Source organism: Periophthalmus magnuspinnatus, chromosome 14 (assembly GCF_009829125.3).
Source record: "Periophthalmus magnuspinnatus isolate fPerMag1 chromosome 14, fPerMag1.2.pri, whole genome shotgun sequence".
NCBI lineage: Eukaryota > Metazoa > Chordata > Actinopteri > Gobiiformes > Gobiidae > Periophthalmus > Periophthalmus magnuspinnatus.
The window spans coordinates 26,269,487-26,291,726 of record NC_047139.1 but is presented as its reverse complement, the minus strand read 5'-3'; the positions used below and the strand labels follow the sequence as shown (position 1 = coordinate 26,291,726).

At 37.8% G+C, this 22,240-nt stretch overlaps 1 protein-coding gene across 2 annotated transcripts in view; it reads left to right on the top strand.

Annotated features, from left to right (window-relative positions):
• The first annotated feature begins 12,670 nt into the window (after positions 1-12,670).
• LOC117381318 (roundabout homolog 1-like) overlaps positions 12,671-22,240 on the top strand; it is a 98,651-nt gene continuing 89,081 nt past the window's right edge. For both annotated transcript variants that reach the window (XM_055226375.1, XM_033978267.2), the window contains exon 1: positions 12,671-13,267. In XM_055226375.1, coding sequence (XP_055082350.1) covers positions 13,207-13,267 — 61 coding nt within the window. In that variant the 5' untranslated portion in view covers positions 12,671-13,206. The remainder of the gene's footprint in view (positions 13,268-22,240) is intronic.

The window sequence follows — 22,240 nt, the reverse complement described above, 5'->3', positions numbered from 1 at the left end:
TATAAAGTATTTACATTTATTTGACATTACATTTTATTACATTTAGTGACATTTATCCTGCCACACAGTTACATCTGGCCCTTGATGGCGGCCATTTTGCTGATGTGGCCCTCGGTGAAAATGAGTTTGACACCCCTGATTTAGACAGTAGACATTGTCCTATAGCCTACACAATATAACTTACAGTAATTATACCCTTCAGGTGGATGTAGAGCAACTCAGGTAACCTATTGAATGTTTTCATAATTGCCGCATTCTCTTGTTGTACATCACACATTGTCTTATTGGTTAAACCAGTGACTCAATTGGTCATTCTGAGCAGTTAGGCAGCATTCTTTCTAGTGTGGAGCGCATTTCCTCTTAAGATGCTATCGGTTCAATGTCACACTCACAAGTCTGCACCTGTCAGCATGATAGATGACCAAGATATTGACTGGAGGTTAATTCAAAAGCGTACTGCACAGTTAGATGAAGGATCTCGATAAGAGGAGGGCTGATAGAGTGCAGCTTGAAAAGAAAATTGTTTCAGGTCACATGGCCAAATGCTCACCTTTGGCGGTATCCAACAAACGGCGGAATACGAAAACAAAAGCTCTTTAAAATGACTGGATCTGTAAACGGGTCAGATCAAGGGCATCCAGGCTACATGCCAACCTAAGATTCATGGCTGTATAATCTAAGTTAAGTCTTAAGTGGGAAAGTGTACTTTGTAACTTTTCTAGTCAACGTTGCACTTATTTCATTACATCATGTTTTTAATCGCTAGAATATATTGAAAAAGATCCATTCTTACAGTGTGCAGACACATTAAGGTATTTAGTATTAAACTCTAGATCATTGTTTTATATTTTGTTAATTGTAACCCCTGCAGTATTGATTTTAAAATGGCTTAATAATAGAAATGAAAATTCCCTGTTCAGAACTGCAGATATGAGAGACTCCTCCTCTTCATAGTGGCATTTCACCATAACAAGCTTTTCATGAACTGTATTTATTACTGATGAAAATATTTTTTGAATCATACATGTATAACCTGGAGTCTGATTTTTTGGAATAATCACAAGGAAGTAAAGATTAGTGGGCATAGATAGGGGTAGGTGAAAACTGAGATTTTCAGAGCACTCACTCCTCAAAATACAACTCTATAACATGACTAAATGCTTACAAAAGTCAATTTACATATGTAACCTTTGATATTATTGCTTCCACAGAATAGCATTAAACATCTCCATGGAGACAAGAAGGTGGTGAACTACAGTATTTATCAGAAAAGTTACATAGTGCTTGTTGGTTAAATAAGAGGATTGTCATTTCTATCTTTAAACTGTCCAAAGACTGTCACTTTAGACCATAAATAAAGAGACTGATTGTCTTCCAACCTTTGGTCCATGCACAGTTTTTGTGTAGCACCTTAAATGCATCATCTTTAAATACAAATGTGCAGGTCAAACTGTGAGGTCAGTGAACAGGACACAATAAAATATATATACCTATTGTTCTTTCTCCCACCAGATACACAGCTATTTGCAAAAGAACTCTTTATATTTGTGTTTGCTGGTGCTATCTCTATGATGAATTGCCTGTGGTCTTTGTTCTTCACCTATATAGACTAAAGCTTCTCCCCATAGTGTCCTGGATTTGCAATGACCAGGTGGTAAAAGCAATATCCCACTTTCACACACACTGCATAAATCCCTCAGATAAATGCACTGTCCATGCCTGCAAAAGCTAGTGATTTTGGCAACTGAAATACGGTATGATTACTAACCTTTTATTCCACAGCAGATATTTCACATGCACCAGGAGTTTGAGCGGACAGACTGCTGGGGCTGCAGGTAGAAATGAACAAACAAACCTTGTGGGAAGGACTTAGTAAAACATGGAGAGCTCCAAGTTCTCCAACAGTGGAATATATTCTCTGCCAAACAGACTGAAATCATCACGCATTTGGTCAAAGTCTCATCTTAGAATAGAATATACTACTAGGATATGCAGAAGTCACATGTCAAAACATAAACAGCTGACTTTCAATTCATGTAAACCTCCTCAAGAGTAGAATTAAAGGTGATTTGAATAAAAATGGCCATTGAAATGTACAAATAATGCTATATCCCTATAAAGATGTTACAATAAACCAAACGGCTGCTTTAAATGTATTCTCTCATTATTAGTTATTGTGTTTTTGTAATAATCTATAACTTTTTAGCAACATGTGCATGTACTGTCTGAACTTAATTGTGCAACTAAGAGATTGCATTTTTTCTGAGAGGCAAATAAAAAAATAAAAAAACAGAGAAAAACAAACAAACATTTTACTATTTTCTTCTGTTGCAATTATGTACTTAAGCCAATGCTAAATGTACTATATAAGTACATAATACATACATCATTTATACACCCACTATAATTTTGACACTGGCAAAATTATACTGGGTGTATAAATGAACAAAAAACAAAAACAACACTTTTTTGTCAGCAATTAAATGCGTAGTTTAAATGTGTAACATTTTGATAACGCAGTTCCTATTTGCTCATGTCAAGTGTAATTTGTGTGACTAAACTGTGTGGAGTGCAGCCTTAGGACCCTGCGGATATTGGACCCAGGTTGCGGCAGAGGTAGCGGTGTAATTTGTATGCACCCCATCTGATAGTGCCTCCTGGATCACAGATGGATTATTTAGGCTTTTCCTTCGGCACAGGCTCCAGTCTTTTTGTGTTTTCTGCTCTCACTCACTCTCCTCTTTTCACAGCTCCACGTTGTATCTTCTTTTTCTTCTGCTACCATTGTTTGGATGCAAGAAAACCTACAGTGGCACTGCTTTTGGCGTTTACTGGGGACAATGAGTGGATAATCCCAGTGGAATAACCTGCTGCAGGGGTAAGTTGTAAAGTTCATAGTTTGAGTGATATTTATGCCAAATGTTTTATTTTATGCTTTTGCCTCTGTGTAAAACTGCATGCAGTGTAACATCGACCGGCATGCTACACACGTGCTCTGCTGCTACAAGTTATAGTAGTGGAAAATGCTATTTGTATTCACCCCAATACCAGCTTTCCTCACAAATCATATTATTGATTTCCAATGCAACTCCCCATATAATCTATTCTGTTTAGCTTTGAAGTATATTAGCCACATTGCAGTTCCTCTCTTTACATCTACAAATTGACTCTGCATTGTAAGTCATGCTTTAATGTGCTGATACATTTCCATTCCCAAATCCCAAGATGCTTCTGTCATTTCTCTCGCTCTTGGCTCTGAAAAGCCTTTTGTGCTTTGGAAAACCCTAAAGGAATTTAGCCATCATGTACAAGAAACAGTTTCCAAATTTAAATTCTAGCCACATCTTACTGCTTTCTCAGTCTGTTATTACACCCACTATAATTTGAGTAAAATTAAGTTATATCTGTTGCAATTTTATACTCAAATCTAGCTCCTGAACTGAATTGTGATAGTTACAAATGTTTTCTGTTGAATCCTTTGCAGACATTTCTTTTGTTCAGAACACATGGTTAGTACTGTTTCATACTCTAGCTTTTAGGGGTGATCTATCTCATGGGGTCAAAGGTCAGTACATTCTCTTGTTGTTCAATATAACTGTCTGTTGCCGCCTCTCCATGCCCACTCAGCCTTCTTCTATCTGTCTGTTATTACAGGCTTTGACAAGAGCCCGAGACACAGAGTCCTCTCACACTTTTAATATCCTTTGTCTTGCACTGATAGCTCCTCTAATGCGTTACAGTGGCAGTGATGAAAGTCCCCCAACGCACATCCCATCCATTCCCCTCAAAAGACAGCCGCAATATGTCAGCCATAACTGTTAGGTGATGATAACAACTATTCAGCCCCATACTATACAATGTAGGAGCATGATGTATGGCTCTCAGGGAGTGACAGGTATTTGGGGGGCTGTTTGGACCCCTAAAAGATCTGACGTCAGTGCAACCTGCTGCCTCCAGATGTTGATGTTTTAAATACACCTCTTTGGTACATTGCAGAGTTCGCATGGCAGCTGTAAAACCTATAATTTGGAAATAATACCATACCAATGTTTTGAGAATATTCGCATTTTTTATCCAGTCCTAAGTATGAGATGTAATACATTTGTGTAATATGCTTACATAGCTAATGCAAGATTTTGAGGACTTTTTCCCCATTCAAAAGATTTTTTTTCTTTAGCAATACTCCTAATACTTCATCATTCTAAACCCCATGGCTAAACGTGATGCTTTCCTAGTATCATATCTGCAAGTACAACATTATCTTTTGCTTACCTTATTACAATTTCTTTTCACAGCGGTACAATTTTGTTGTATATTTTTGACAGTATCTGACAATATCTCAGGGCTTGTATGACGCTTATGTTACAACTTCACAATATGATTTTTGCTGTTTATTTCTGACCTCTGCAATATCCCAGGGCTTGTACGAGATGAGAGGAAAGGCATTGGTCAGTAGAAGGAGATGGTCTCTGCTGATTCTTTTCACGCTGTGCTGCCCTTCATATACTGCCAGGTCAGTCTACCCTGGTATAGGCTCTGCTCCTGTCCTATTGACAGTGTGTTAGATGGTAAGCAGTGATATGTCTTAGGAAGCAGAGATGGGACAGAGAGGAAGTCAGCTGTCCTGTCCTCTTTGATCCGTGAGCGCTCCCCATTAGTGCAGACAGTGTGACGAGTGGAACCGTTTTAATCCGGAAAAGTCTTGTGAAGGGGGACATCTGTGGACTGTGTCTGGATTTTGTCTAGGTGTCACATAAGAGGAGATGGAATATATGATGAACCACATGTTGAAGCAAAGAGGGAAGCTAAAGCACATGTCTGTGTTTAAGTTTGACATTTAAACAGTAAAGACAGTACTTTCATGAGGTGAAGAAAACCTACACCAAACAGTCTTTTCTATGTCTGTTGGTTGTAAAAGATTAAGGACAAGAATGTAGTATAAATTACATTTTAACACTGGTGATCAGAAAGTTTGGTAGGCTGTCAGGACACTTACATTTCAAACTCAATTTTGATACATGGAAAAGGCTTGATGCTTGATACCAATTTTGATACCACAAAGACAATAAGACATTTTTTTAGACAATAAGCTATCATTTTTAACACAGAAGTACTTTGTATAATACTATTATGGTATGTGGTGTTTAACTCTTTCTGATATAGATCAAGTCCATTCTAACAGTATTCAGGATAGGTCAAATTTTGTCCTATTTGTGTGATGTTTTTTTCCAGTATTGATAAATGAGGTTCTTAGTTTAAGTATTGATTTATATATTACCATCAGTACTTTTGACAACCCTAGTTAGAGCAATATTGAATATTTAGATAACAAATTGCTGAATAAAAACAGTACTGACTCGACCACTGTAAGAAAGATCCATCTCCTTTTGCAGAGGTCCTGAGTCATTCTAGTTTAAGTAGTAGTACCTTATTTTTACCTTTACAGTAGTATTATCATTCAGTGACAATGCTATTTCAAATATTGTACTCCATGATTTCAGAATACCTGCTTATTTGTTATTATTTTTCAAAAACATATATTTTTGTTTCCTTTTGTTCACCCCTGAGCTTTATTAAATCTCTCCTTGGAAGAAATTTTGGCCAACGATCAAATCAAACAATGTCCATGCTACACAGACATAGCGCTTCACCTCTTACCTACTGACATATTTTAAAATTGAACCCATGAGTTTATTAGATTTTTGCAATTTCTCCATTTCTTTCATTTTGTAAGATGTGACAGATAAACCAAAACAATAGAATCACATCGCTTCTCCTAGTTTATTATTCAGTATTCCTGAAAACACAATCTTTCCTGCTCATTATGTGTCTTCTCCAACAGCAGATTTCAATATGAATGTTATTCATATTGCCCTATTAAATTACTTGGTGAATGTTATTGTTGCTGGCTTATAATACTTGTGACACATCAGCGTCTTTGCCGCAGCATCAAAATATTGTCAAATGTGTTCTTCTGCCATGGCAACATAATGCAATTGTTTTGGTTGTTCATGATGCAAATGCACAGATACCACTTACATGTACTTTCAAATCAAGCATTAGCATAGTATTATTCGTGCAACACCAAATCAGTGTGTGCTTTGTATTCTGCCCCTTCACACTGCTTTTTCCTAGTAATTCTGGATAGTGTACAATATTGGCCCCGTTGGTGTGCTTTTTTCTTTTTTCAGAACAATTAAAGTGGAGTCGGTGTCCGTAGCATGCCAAGACGTTCCCCGGGAATCTGGCTGTCCATCACACAACCAGGATGAGTTTCAAAGCTGTTTGTAGCACACAGATGGCTGATCAGTAGAACTCACTTCCCATTCCACTTCTCTGGCACTGTCACTGCTTCTCATCACTGTTCCCCTCTCGAGTGCTGGGGCCTTTTTGTATGTTTTGAGCTTTTGCAGGTAGTGTGTTTGTTTTAGAGTTTTTGTAATGCATGAGTTTGTCAAAATTTAAAACAGTCCTTGAGCTTAAAGGGCAACCCCACACAGACAGTTTTTGCACATAAAAACCTTTAAAGACAGTGTGTGCATTGCTATGCGGAGACTGGAGTGTGCACACTGCAGGCTGGATGGCTTTCAAACAAAACTCCATCTGGCTGTCTTTTTTATTTCACACCAGCTTAAGGGGTCTAGCAGTTCACAATAATAGGGGTTTAATAGGACAATAAAGTGTAGTCACTCTGCTTACAATGCTACAAAGTACAGGTCCAGATAAGATTATACATTTAACTAGTTATTAATTCATTTGTCTTCTTCTGTCTTTTAGGTTTATTTGGAGCCTTGTAAAAGAGATCCAGGGGGACGATGTTAGCGATACATCCAACCACCACATTTCTCCATTTCACACTGCTCTGTATGGAACTGCGATGGTTTGGAGATGGACTAGACATTAAATCAGGTCAGGACAACAGGAAAATCAGGTCCACACAAAACAAGCATGTTGTATTATCTGAATAACAATATAGAAGTGTAAAATAAATAGGGATGTGATGGTAAAAAATGCATAATAACCTATGTGTGACTGTGCGTTTGGTTTAACCTTTTCATTCAAGCTCAGGACGTAAAATACTGTACTTTGCATAAGACAGATAAGACTTCTTAATTTCAACTTGTCAAAAAAAACCCAACAAAAAACAGTATGTTGCAAACATTCAGGTTGATTCTGAATGTTAATATTTCAAGTGGTCTAAAAAGTACAATACATCTGATAATTGTTGTACTTGAAACAGTGTATACAATTCAAATACAATAGCTGTAGATTAAATAGACATAGCAAATGTCTGTGATGAGGCTTTTGACTGTAATAGCATAGATTCCTCTCACTTATTTGACTCTTAAAAGAATTAAGGAGGAAAAAAGTGGATATTAATAAAATAATAAATAATTATCAATGTCAGCTTTGCTGGAACCATGTGGCTAAACAGTGAATTGTTGAAGGCAGTGCGCATCTTGTCTCACAGAATCTTACAGTCAGAATCCACAATCTTACTATATTAATAGTACAATAGAATTTAACCCAGTAGGAACAAAGAGATAAACCTCATGTTTTATGTTGTATGAATCATTATCAGCCTTCCAATACTATTTTGTATGTTGTAATAATGATAGTGTCTCCATCTAGTGGTGAATTTTGAGAGACTTCAACATGTACAACCTACAGGAGAGAAAAATATTTTACACAGTTGCATCTAGTTTTGAAACTTGAGATGAATACATCTGTATTTAACAGGTTCAAAAATGCAATTGCCCCAAAGAATAAAATAAAAAATAAATCTTCAATGTTGTTTTTTGTCATTTTTTTAAATATGGACCCAGTTGAGAGCCACATGCACAAATGCTTGTACTCTCCTCAAGATTTCATATTCTCAAGGTTTTCAGATTTTTATATTTTAGACATGTTTGTTTATATAATGGGCTTAAAGCACAAAATAATCTTTTTTCATTTTCATTAATTACCTTCTTGTCCAAATGAATGATCTCTAGGTCATATTTTCATGTCAACAAACTTAAGTTCTCTGCTGTGCACAAGCTGCTGTGTTGACATATTCCCACACCACAGCATTTTTGGGCTTTAATGACCTCTTTTACTCTGCATCAGCATCTTTCCTCCGGAAAACTAAAGCCTATCCAAACCCTCTGTAATAGCCTCTGTAAAACATGACTCAGCGTTTTGAATATGCCATTCTTTATTTGATCCTATGTTTCTTTATGGACATACAGATAATAAGAGAGTGGCCCGGGAGGTGATCACACCAACGCCCACATCTGCCCCAGATCTGGACAACAGTATTGCATACAAAGGTAAGACTCAATACTCATTCTTATCGTACTAATCTCATACTAATCATTGGACAGGTTATTAGGTACACCAGTGCCTGGGCCAAACAAATAGTAAAAATACATTACTGTAACTGTTTTTGGAAGGTGTATCCTATGCCAATGACATAACAGCAAATCCCCCCAAATCATTCAGTCAACACAAGACAATCTTGCCTAAGTTATATTATATTGAGGGTGTAAAGGACTTTTATTTGAAGCAATGGCTAGTATGAGTGTTATTCTGTCTGTAACAGTTATTCTGTCATGGTATCAAAATATGATAGAGCAACAAAAAAAACATATTGATTATATTAAGATAAGCAGAAGCAGAAGACTATTTAGATAATTTAATAAGAAAAGGCACACCATACTTGATAAATGAGCTGCTCAGTCTATAACTGTAGCTAGTTGTTAAATAATTCAGCTCATGCACGCTGCTTAAATCAGATTGTGCATACAAGCTGTGAATTTAAACAACAGACCAGCCCATAAAGCAGTCCTTTATTTGTGAAGATTCTGTTTCTATTCTTTAAAAGACAAACAGTGAACCCAATTCCCCAGAAGGAGACGGCTCTTCCTTTTGCTGACAGTGAGCGTAATACCACTTAATGCAGGTTCAGCAGCTGTAGACCTCAAGTGCCATGTCTAAAGCCAACCTAAACTCTCCAACTCCTCTTCTATTCACTTTGGCATTCTGCGGGGAAGGGGCTCTGGCGAAGGAGAGACACAAATGGGATTGAACGAATCCAAACGTTTAAAGCAGGCCTCACTCTGTCTACTGCTGTGGATTAGAGAGAGTTTAGAGTTTCCTGGAAAGAAAGGACTTAGTATGGCTATCTTCTTTCCTCCCCAGTACTCAATCAGAGATCTTGAACGCTTGTTAATCACATGGTCACTTTAAGTTTTGGTGCATGCGTGCAACCCATAAGTATTTAGTGTAAAAGAAGGTGTTATGTACCAAAATATCAAAACTTATTATAACAGGAAGCTGCCAAAAAGAAGGCCCCAGAGTCCCCAAACACCGATTCAGCTTATTAACATATTTTTCCATATTTGTAAGTCAACAAGTGTGTGCAATGTCACAAATCATTTCTACAAAACACTATTTTGTACCCTAAAAACAAGCATTTGTTAAAATAAATCAATTGAAGGAACCCCACATGATCATTGCAAAGATAATTATTAATTAAATATTTGTATTTATGTTTCGAAGCATAAAACATAAAATGCATATAACTATGATGCTTTTAGTGTTTGTTTACAAAGTAGTCTGTACAGAACCTGCAATGGCTGCTTGAAGCTTGCTCAGAGGGGAGTCAGCACTAGTGTTTCTCCCACTGTGAGGAAGAGTGACATGCCTGTACCTCATTTAAGCCTGTCACATGAACCTGAACAGCTGTATGAGAGTGTAGTGCACTCAGGGCAGCTGATGAACAAGCACACATATACACACATCTTCACACATATACACACATATGCACACATATACACACATATGCACACATATACACACATCTTCACACATATACACACATATGCACACATATACACACATATACACACATCTTCACACATATACACACATATGCACACATATACACACATATACACACATCTTCACACATATACACACATCTTCACACATATACACACATATGCATACATATACACACATATGCACACATATACACACATATGCACACATATACACACATATTCACACCATAGACTGTGTGGTACATACACATGTAGAAAATGAATCATGATGCTGTCAAACTAGACAGCAGGATGTGGACAGTTGTAATAATAATGTTAAGGATGAATAGGCTCTTCATTGTTTTAAATATATGCAGTGTTGCACAATGAAGGGACAATCATTCTCATAATATCATGTTTTCATTCATTTTGCATTCACCATTTGGATACATTTAGTAAGCAGTGTTAGTGTATGCACTGTCAGCTTTTGAGGAAGTATTTAGTTAATCACCCTATATGAAAATACAAAAAATAAAAACATGTTTCTGATCCAGACTCTGGTTCCAGACAGGTCAGAATATCAACAAGTTTGAGTGGACACATATGATTTTTACTCCTTGGTGAAGATGTGCATTTTACTATTGCTTTCAAATTTTGGAATGTTTTTCATTCAAAATACAGCAGTTATTTTCATTACGGAGGGCTACTCTTTTCCTATTCCAAATGCCATTTACTCTCTACCATTTACCTTTTGGCTAAGACTCAAGCACAATCTAGTAAAATAAATAAAAAACATGTGTTGGCACTGTTTCCTCGAGATGCATCCCATTTTGCATGTGCCTCTGCTTGGAAGACGTGCACTTTTTCCTAAACCATCTGTTAGTGGATGAGATGCTGTTGCAGATGCTTTGGGCTTGTGAGCGTTTAACAGAGGAATAGTTCAAATCACCAAGCTCACATTTGGCTGTGTCCACCTGCTGTTATGTGCTGACCAAAACATGCGTAAAGTGGAAAAGTCCAGCGGCGAGCCACTCTCCTGTCTGTACTCATGTTTGAGTCTTGCTGTGAGGGAAGCTGCAGAGGTAGAAAAAAATAAAACATTAGCAACAATTGAGTGAATAGGGGGCTAATATTTTTGTGTACTGAAAGGGAACAAACAAACAAACACATTTTGTTGGTAAAATAGGCCTGAAATTGAAAAAAACAAAAAAACAAAAAACAAAAACAATGGTGAATTTTGGGTCCATTGGTATTTCAGGGCAAAAACTATAGGGCATATTTCTGCCTTTCATGAGTTTCAGCTTCCTGTGAAATTTTGAGGACTTTTCCCTTTTCAGAAGATACAATAAATTGTTTATCACTATGGCAACAGTCCTAATTTCTCATCATCCTGAAAACCATGGATAGCTGTTCTTTCCACTCTCATTAGGTACTCTGTCTTTTCCAAGCCTGAAAACAACATCTGATATTCAAAAACCAGGCAATTAAAAGATTTGAAGCATTATGGAAAAGGAAAACTGATTAAGTAAAGTTATTTTTCCAGCATAATTACACCACTAAAATGCACTCTAGCAGAATGTGTCTTTGTTGTGGAGACACAAAAATGGCTTGCTTCATTTTGCCATTTTTAGATGACACTTTAATAAGAGCTTTGACATTTAGACATTATTTTCAATTGCTACCTCATTGTACTTATTTAGTTTTGCACTAGCACCATCATTGTGCACATTTTATAATATAATCTGGAAAGCAATCACACAATCAGCATTTTTTACATTTTAGTGTCTTTTTCAATTGCATTATTATTCAACTTTTGCATAATAGTTTAGTTAATCAGCATGAGATACATTTTACTATATGTCAAGCTTCCTATATTCCTTCTCTTATAGAAACAGACATCTTGAATTGCACACACTATCTATGTCCACCACCTGTCACATTAGAACAACATTGTCCAGATGGAAACCAACAACATGTACTGACTCTGACAGAATCTGAAGATATTATTTGTTCCATTTTTAACAGAAAATCATGGCACTGTCTCTTTACCACCATCAGCCCTGTACATGGTTTCGGCATGTTTAAACAAACTGCTATTTTTCTCATATCTATCATCTCTCTCTTTTTTTTTGTTAACAATCCTAGTCCACACCTTTCATGCAACACAAAGAAAAGCATTTGTTTTCCAAACGTGTTGCTTCAATATGACCAGTAGAGGGAGCTCTTACCTATACATATAATAAGCGCATGTCTGGCATTCTCCAAAGCACATGCCAAAATTTGCAACCACTCTCCTCCACGTTATCAAAAGAAGTGTCATCTTACTTTTCAACCCACGTGCATTTAATTTAGGGATCATTACGTCTCCACTAGCTATTATTACTTCAGCTTATTGTACTCCAAGACGTAATATTGCTGGAATTACATTTTGGTATTCACTTAAATGTCAGGTAATTTCCCAGCGGGGTGCTGAGGGGTCAGGGGGTGATCGATTTATGTCCGGGAAAGATAAAGTGGAAGCGGGGCTGCTGATGCGCCAGGGTAACGGGGCTTGCCAAAGGGTCATTAGAAATATTAGGCTTCTGTTTTTTTTTTTTCTTTACTGTGCTGGTTGGTCGTTTTCCATAACCAAAATATGATGAATGAATACACCCCTTTTGTCCGCATGCAGAGAAAGCACCATACAGCACCAAGAGATCATTTGGAAACCGTGCGTAAAACTGGTATTATCGCAACATTTGACACTAAACAAGTCATTATTGGTGGTAGTGTAATATTTTATACAAGGCTATTTGTGGTATTGTGCCTTTACGCAAAAGAAGAGCTCCTCTTCTGTGGTTTATGCTGCCTGACTCGTAGGAATCTTCACTGCCCACCGCTCAAGCCTCGCTCCGACTGAACCGAGTGACTTGTGGTGTGAAGGAAACCAAAAGGCAGCAGCAGCAGAAGCGGTGGCGTGCGTGCGGAGAGACGTACTGACGGCGCCTCATCCAACCAGCGTGAGACCTACGTTCAAACCAACCAAATCAAAGTGACTGCGCCTGGACGTCTTTGCAGTTTGAAACTACACATCTCCGTGCGTCTTCTTTTCTGGTGGAAAAAAAGCGTGAGCGAACAGATGAATTCCACCGAGTTGTCCGCTTTTGAAAGAGAGGAGTTCTTTACGGGACGTGAAGAAGACGGGACTATTTCGACTCGTAAAGATGCTTTTAAGTGATCTAAAGTTTGCGGTGAAACGGGAGTTGTCCCTTTGAATAACTATCCTGGACATTCCTCTGCCTGTGCGTAATTCTTCTATTAACGTGAAGTTTAGAGAACTGTCCTTTTGCCTGAGTTGAAGGAATTAAACACAAGAGAAGAGAAAAGCGTTCCAAGTGGATTTAACCGCGTCGCTTCCCAAATGATGCCTGTCCGTTTTACTTGGATTTACTGTCTAGTGGCATTTCTGCACTTTTCTTCAGGTAAAAAGCTTCTATTTTCCCTTTTGCATGCAGTTTTAAATGTCCTGAAAGCTTAAAAAGAGGACAGTGAGGGCAGGGATGATAACTTTAGTGTACGGCGGCACATTGCGGGTATTTCGGTCACCTTTGCGCTCTGTTCCCAGCGGTATCACTATGTGCCCCCTGACCTCCCGCTGCTTTCTGCGGAGTGACCCAACTATCTATGTCCCAGTGGCAATGAAGCAGTCACGATATTATATATAGGAGGACAGATGCGCAGTGGAAGTATGTTGCTCCAAGTGGCTATATCCTTTTATCGGTTAATTGTGAGGGTGGACTGACTGGCCACTGTTTTCATCAATGCTATGAATACTTGAATGCCTCAAGTAGATAGGTTAAGATAAGTTAAGTTTTTTCACCTTATACTGATTGTGGAACTACTCAGACCAGCTTGTTACTGGGCAGCAATCACTCCATGTTCAAAGTCATTTAAATCAGAAGTAGGCTATGATTTATTGCGCAATTATCTTCCTGGTTCTGCTCTCCAGTTGCATTAATTAACTCCAGCCAGGTTTGTGGATTACAGCAGTGTTTGTTGAAATGGTCAAGGCTACTACCATTACTTTTGCTATTACTACTACCACTACTACTACTACTTTTAATCGTCAGTCCAGTTGCAGTGGGTGCACTCCTCACAAGCGTCAGGTTAATGAGGAGCATAGAGACTTCGCATGGACAGCCCCTTTGCACCACACTTGTAAAGGGATGTGCTTTTTCATTCCACTGGAAAAATAAATGGCTTGGTGGTTGTTTTGCCTGCTCAGCCCATTCTCTCTGCGTGGACGAATTCTCCTTTTGGCTTTGACTTAAGAAATGTAACTCTGTTTGGACAAATCCTAACCCATGGCCTTATTTTGTAAAGCACACATAATAATGGAGGTGTCAGAATTGGAGAGATTACCAGACAGGGCAGGTCTTGTTAAGAGTGCTGACAATGTAGGCAGCTCTCACCTGGTTTTTATTGCTTTTACACAGCTAATATTAGCCCCTCTGTTGGGGTCAGTCAGCAGAATACAGATGCATAAAACAGATACACATGTAGAGGGGGTGGCATTGTGCACCCCACATGTGTGCCAAATAATAATTGTGTATTACTTAGAATTATGTACGTGTTACTGACTTATGATTGGTGGGTGCTGTGTGAATTTAATCATTTTTGCTTTGACACAATTGTGCAAATATATAATTATTTGTAGAGGTGCAACAGTACTACTATAGACCAGCCAATAGTACTGTCACTACTAGCAGCTCTGATTCACTGTCCTTTACACGGTGGATTTACTTTTTTCTCATTACTGCTACATTAAATTTATGTGTCTTTAGGCGAACTACTTACAACCCGTTTAAGTACTAAAACTGAAATCTATAACCATTGAACTGATAGCTTCACCAGCAGTGTGTTTTCCTTGATGTTAGCTGAGGTGGTGCAGTAGCGTTAACATATGGACATAGTAAAATATCAAACACTGTTTAACAAGAGGCTGACAGAGAACCAATATAACTGGACTGGGTTATTATACTGTATGCACTTATTTTCCAGAGAATTGATTCCCTGCCACATATCAAAGTCTTTACAACACAAATGCACTCAAAATGTATGTGTGCACTCTTTGTTGTTCCAAGCATAATATTCAACCACAAGAGAGAATGAGCAAGTATTCTTTGTTATAGCTTTCAAGTAGAGTATTGCGTCTGGAAGATCATCTGGTGTAGCAAGACACTCAATTGTAAAAGCAGAAGTTTATCAGTAATAAAATGAATTGTGTGGTATGATGCATTAAATCTATAGTGTACCTTATAAAGCTTAACTAACAAACACTATTAAACCTGTGCTCTGAGTGTATTTACTGTATTCTGGTCCCATCACACAAGGATTTTTATGGAGCTAGATGTTATCACAGGAAAGCTGCCAGCCATTTGTCTGTCCTTGAACCTCATCCAGGCTTCTTCAACATTCATAAACATACATTATCCTCTCCCATTTTGTCAGTCCGCACTCCAGCTAAAAGCATTACTAAAACACCCAGTTTTTGGAGAACCAGTGCTAAGTCCTTTTGTGTGCATAGAGCCAGTACAAGTTGTTATGAAGCCCGGTTGAAGGTTTAATCTTGGTGTAATTATTTCAGCGAGGGTAATAGGATGATTCACAGTCATTTAAATGAGGGCTATTAAAAGCATATGGTGGTGTCGAGATGGCTTTGTCCCTGTCATACCACAGATCTTAATTATGTATCCCCAGAGTCATGTTGGGGCTTGCCTTGCTATTGTACTGCCATTATAGTGCTCAGTAAGCACTGTCTATGGAAACCAAGGATTGGGTACCTTGTATTGGCCACCATACACGTCATTCTTATATGGCTAATGGTGAATAGTTTATGACATTCTTGCAGTTTAGTCTGAAAATAATACCTGTCTTGAAGTAATATCAGTATATATAAACCCAAGGGTGGTTGGGTTATTTTATTTAGTATACATCACATTTGCTACAAATAGAGAATATTATCTGTGTTAGAGGATGATGCTGCCTCTATTTAAACTCGACACTCACAAAGCTGCTGGCACTCAGCTTGGGAGTCACTAATGAAGTATTAGCATACACCAAAGCAAAAATCCCATAAATGTTGTAGCTTTTATATTTTTACACCATAGTAAAAGAATTATTTTGATTTATAGTATTTCTTATAATATATTATGTATATGCTTACGGCGCAGCTATTTTCCATATTTTTGATGGCATAAAACAGACCCAATGTAACCTGCAGTTCAGTCAGTCACCTGCAATATACAGTTTAAAATGTCAAGCTTGTGACTGAATTGCAGCTTGGTGGCTTTTAACAAACTACCCTAGACCAGAATGCTCAAGCAAATTTTATCATTATATGTTACATTTGGCTGGTTTGCTGATGCTAGTCTTTCAGAGGTCAAAGTTCACATGTACTTGCTCATGCCCTTCAAGTGAGTGACTCCTATGGGTGCCAGAGGTTGACAGTTGTGACCCAGAACTGCGTCTAGCACTTGTAAAAGAAGACCGGACATTCAATAATAATGGCTTGATTGGGAGAAGCTGGCCTGCTGTGCTATTGGCTGAACTAACTAGGCTCCCTGTAGTCTTTCTGATGGTGACAGTGACGGCTTTAGTTCTGCTACTAATGAGGAGTTTCCCGCTTTGGGTGATGTGGCTGCTCAGACCACTTTGAAGACCGGCGAGTTGTTTCTTTGTTTAGCACATAGGGTTGTCAAAGTGTATTGAAATATTGTGACTAATAGGATTCACTCAAGACCGCATCCATCGTGAAAAACATCTCCAGTAAATGGTGTTTACATCAATTTATGCATGTGGAGAATTCTTGCCTCTATATGACTCCATCTGAGTTCTTTTAGATGCTGTCATTATAGATTCTGGTATTATAATTTGAAGCATACAGTATGCTCAGACACTATCATTTCCTCATTAACAGGACTGTAGAAATTAAAATGTTTATTTTCTTCGGAAGCTTTGATTACTGAATTTACTAAAAAAAATACAGTGCATATAGTTGGTCTGTTTTTTCCTTCACATTGGACTCCCTTTTGCCAGTTCCATAGCTTTTATTTGCCAAGTCCAGCAGTTTTTTATGCAGAGAATAAAGACACAAACTAAAGCAACTGCATTATTGTCATTTTTATTGTAGTTCATTTTGCTTTCCATACATCTTCTCATGTAGTTGACAATATCAGCAGGCAACATAACCCGGCTCTGCAGGATAAATCAATAAAAGATTAACGTTTAGCTAGAAATTTCAATATATTCACATCAATTCCGTCACCAATTTGTGGATCAATATTGTACCAAACTCAATTCTGTATCTCTCTTCCAAGGGACTTCACCGCATGAAGTGACTCACCAAACACTTACTCTTTAAATTACTTTTATTGTCATACAAAACATGCACAGATCTGACCCAGTGGGAAATCATACTGCTTTGACATGTGTTTTTAATAACCTGATGAATCACACCCATGCTCTCCTAGTTCTTTCCAGTTCTGCTCTGACTGTATCTCTGCGCTGTTGTCTCAAATCCATGCAGATGTTGGTATTGTTTGCTCAGAGTTTGGATGTGCATAAATACATGTGTAATCATGTTAGCATATGTGTGTGTGCGATAGCCTGATTGCTTCCCATATTTACTCATTCATTTCCTGTGAGGCTGTGAAACTGTGGATGGGTGCGTATCCTTGGATGGTACTGCGAGGTGTTTAATAAGGGCCTGTGGGCTCTGGGTTCGCAGGTCGACTCGATAAACAACTTGACGAATAAAAGTGCAAAAGAAAGGTACTTGGCATGGAAAGGTATTCATAATCATTTCCTATTAAATCAATACAGAATGGATAGTAGCATTTTAGTTGTCAAAACATGCAATGTGACTTGAAAAACTCTTGTCCAGTCCGGCACAGAATACCATCTATTACATTTTGACGTACCTATTTCCAACATTGATCTTGAACTTCCTGTTAAGTGCATTCAAAAATGTTTCCTTGAGTTGCTGACAGATTGTACATTTATAGAATACATTTAATACAGTCTATCCCTGTCACCCAGGGCCATTACATCTGTTTGTTCTCTTCATTTAAGGCACGCTGATGCCACACCTTCTCTATTAATAATCGTGATATCAATTATCATTTGTGACAAGTAGCTCAGTCATGTCCCGTTCTTTTAATGAGTTCCTATTTGCTTTGTTTATTACAAGTGACACTCCAGGAACTAGCCAGATCAATTTGGTGTTACTATTTAACAATCTCTGGATAATACGTATAAAGCTATAATATTAACAGCTTATATTTAAGTATATAAACAGCTAACATTTAAATTGGCTGTGAACATTTTGTATGGATAACAGTAAATGCAATATATTGAGGACTTGGCTAATGACTCATCGCAGAGCCCAAACACCACATTAACGTCTTTTTATTACACACATTGCACTCAAAGAAGAAACACTACCATAAAAACATAGCATTTAAAATTTGTGTTGTCAAGCAGCTGACTAGTTAATCCATCAAAACCAAACCAGTTTTTAGGAATAATTTACGAGGTTACTGTGGTCTTAATAAAATGTGAAAATTCTAGGGTTTCTTCCTGGCAATGCTGCATCACATATTGAACTGAAACAGAGGCTAGAAATAGCAGTAAACTGGAGTGTTGAGTTTCCATTTCTTCTGGTCTCAGCTGATGATTCCCACAGAGTCCTTGACTTCAACATGAGCGTCATATCATATAATCTGATTGAGGGCTGAAAACTATGGCTAAGTGCTACGAATCAATTGGAACTTCAAAGGGGAGTGGTGCTGAGGCTGCATGACCAAAGATCAAACTAAGATAGTAGAAAAGGTGTCTATTTTTCTAAACATTTTCTAAGACGTCATTGAAACTTCTCATCGTAAAAATATCCGTATAAGCCAGCCTAATCATTCAGCTTTCTAATTAGAGTCTTTCTCATAATATTTGGTTATAACTATTGAGTTTGCAGTGTAAACAAAACTAAGCTTTCACAGTGTTTGCAATAAGCGCAAAGATGTGTATGGACTATAAATGGCTTTGCAAGGATCAAGTTCATCCTTTCATAAATATCTCAGGCTTTTCACTCACTCGCTGTTCTAAATGCTGCACTAATGGTGTATGTTTTGAAAAATACTGTAGAGAGATCCTATAACACGCAGGACCAAGTGCCAGCTAAAAGTATCTTGTTCCACTCTTCTTCGAAAAAGAACTCCCTGGGGTTTGTGGTCTCCTCCGCCTGTTTGTTGTCCTTTGATTTGGTTTCCTGTACTGAGGTCATTGTCCAGTTATGTGTGTGTAGTGAGGCACTTGGGATAATTGCTTCTGCAAATAAATGTCTGTCCGTCCTGTGGTTTTGCTGTTGGGCCGACACCTTAAGAGTTTTACAATGTTTTTGTCTCATGGGTCATAAGATCATAAGAGATTAAACTAGCCTTGTGTGACAGCAAAGTGCTATATGTTTTCACTGTGGCGATATGGCCATGGAGTTTTAAAGTTGAGAAAGATCGTACAGTACAGTGTAGTGTTACTATAATTGATATACAGTAATTTATACATATTTTAATGGAGGTTGCACACCTGAATGTAAGGTGAGATATAGAATGCATTCCAAATAGTAGCTCATAATACCTTGCTTACCACCTGAGATGCCTGATCTAAGAAGCTAAGCGTGCAGGGCTTAGTCAGTATTAGATGGGAGACCACAGGGAATACCAAGCGCTGCAGTGGGGTGGCAGTGATTTGGTGATAAGTGTCCATGTAAACTGGTGTATGAATGTATAAAGTGCAGGCCAATGGATTAGCGTGTGGCTACAACGTGTATGTCCATTCACATGCACTGTCTCAACCAAATATGCACATTATAACAATACTTAGACTAGTCAGAGAATATACACTATTTTCGGTCTCCTTTCCAATTACTCCAGCTTGTGTGTCTGTTTACTGACTGATTTCAGAATATATTGTAGCCTTTTAGCTGCTGTAAAATGAAATTATACAGCTATTTGGAAGCTGTCAATCACTTAAGTCAAACAAATCACAAAAATAGTCCATCCCAAACATGGAAACTTCTGTTAATTAAATTGAAATTACTCAAAGAACGCTGCCATCTCTAAATATAGACTCAGCGACCAATGTCATAGGTTATTGCTTGAGGAGCTTGAGCTTTGAGAGTAATTGGGAGTATTAATATTTTGAAAGGACAGCTTTAAAGGTCATGGTAATGGTCTGACCTCGGAGATCCTCCTCAATGCAACCTCAGCGTGCTCGAGCCTTCTCCACCACACACACAAGAATCAATAGCATCGCCATCAATATACGCTTTTGGGGTCGCCTTTGCTGCCTTTTTCCACTTTCACACTTAGATGCACACTGGAATTGACTCATTCACACACAAATGCGCTTCTATAGCACTGGTTTGCGAGTTTCCGACTATTTAAAATAAGTCTTTAAAATGCACCAGATTGCGCGTCATTCCCTCTGCCATTTGCCTCAGTCTCATCTTTCTCCTTCATTTGTCTGCCGTATTAGAGATACATAGATGGGATTCAGAAACCACACCATCAAAAACTGATTTCCCAGCTGAATGTTCCCATCCAAAAGCCCCAAACATGCATACGTTGATTAAATTACAGGTCTAATAATAGCTGGAGTGTAATGGTTTGGATTATTGCTTGAAAATAGTAGTACATTTGCTGGTTTGAAGCTGTGTACATTGTGTTGAGATAGTCTGCTTTGCATGTATTAGACTGGGGAAAAGTCTCCATAGGCTCTAGCAGTAATAGGTAATCCAACTCCTTTGCAACAGTTTTGTATTTGTATGCTAAAATATAATATTATCTACACACTTAATGGCTACTATCAAATGCATTTCAGTATTACAAGTGTGTGGTGATAGTTAAAGCTACATACAGTTTGACTGTCTTGCATAATTTGTAAGTATATTGACATTTTTTTAATCCCACAAACTCACTTTTCAATATCAAGTTTGCAGCATAGGGCCAATCCAGCTCTTTTCTTAATATACCATCTATAAATTTGAACATTAACATGCAAATCAATTGAGTGCTTTTTTATGAACTTTTAATAACTGTTTCCACAACCTTGTCGCTATTGCGTGGAATCAGGTACTAATTGTTCCCTATTGGAAGCTGCTGGCCAAGACAAAGACAAGTTATTTATTGGAATACCAGCCCCTTAATGACACCAACGACTAGAGTTCATTTTACCCACACAAAGTATATATACATGGATTTACTTTAGAAACCGCAGTACTTTGCTTGCATTAACATCACCAAGTATAACCACTAATAGTGCTTTTCAATTCTCACTTTCAAATTGATGGTGGTAACTTTTTCTCCTTATGTTTCTTTTGGGAATCGATAAGGCCAAAAGTTTGAAAATTACAGTCTACATGAAAAGAATATATCCCAAGAATCGCCGTGCACTCTGTCTACCCCTGCTGTGGTGTGGTGCGGTTCTGCTTTTTCAAATGAGTTGAGGTCAGCGTGTGCGAATGTAGTACGTTGTGAAGTATTGGAGAAAGATGCCCCCGGTTAATCGCGTGGTAAAAAAAGGAAAAAGATACAGCTCAAAGAAAAAGTCAGGAGTTGGTGGGCGAATCAATATGCAGTTTGGTCTTTGACACCTTCAATCTTTAGTGAAAAGATTGCAGGTTTCAGAAATTGTATGAGGAGATGCAGAGAGATAAAAGGGAGATTCAGACAACCAGATTTCATATTTTTCTCTGTGAATAACTGATGTGCTGCGGGCTGTCTTGTTTTGTTCACTTTCACACACAAGATTCGTATCAAATATTCTCAAGCCAAATTGGAAACTTCAGTCCAAGGATTGTTGGATTGGATGGTTACAAATACAACAGAAATGACTGCCTTTGGGACAGCTTAATTACCCGCCGATGATTGCTATCATTATGTAGGATACTATGAGCCATGTTAGATGTTAGCTTCTGGTCCAACGGGTGTGGCATGGCTGTAGGTTTGTGTGTCTACTTGATAAGATGACATTTACTTTATTATCTCTTTAGTTGTGATGTTTCATAAAAGACTGTAGTCATATACAGTACATGAAAAAGAAAACAACATAATGCCATAACGTAATGCTATTTCAATTAAACATACAACTTATACTGTAGGCTACTTAAATATTTATATTATTTAGATGTAGTAGTTATTACCAATTGTATAAAATGGCTGATTGTTTATTAACCTGTTACTAGTTTATTCATTGTTTCTTACCCAAACTGTCCTTACCCAAAACGTATTCCTGTACATTGTGGTCCGTTTAGCTTATGACATGTTTTTTTGAAAATCAAACGTAGGCCATATAATAGAGTCAACTAAAATGTTTAGCTGAACTATCAACTATGCTGGAAA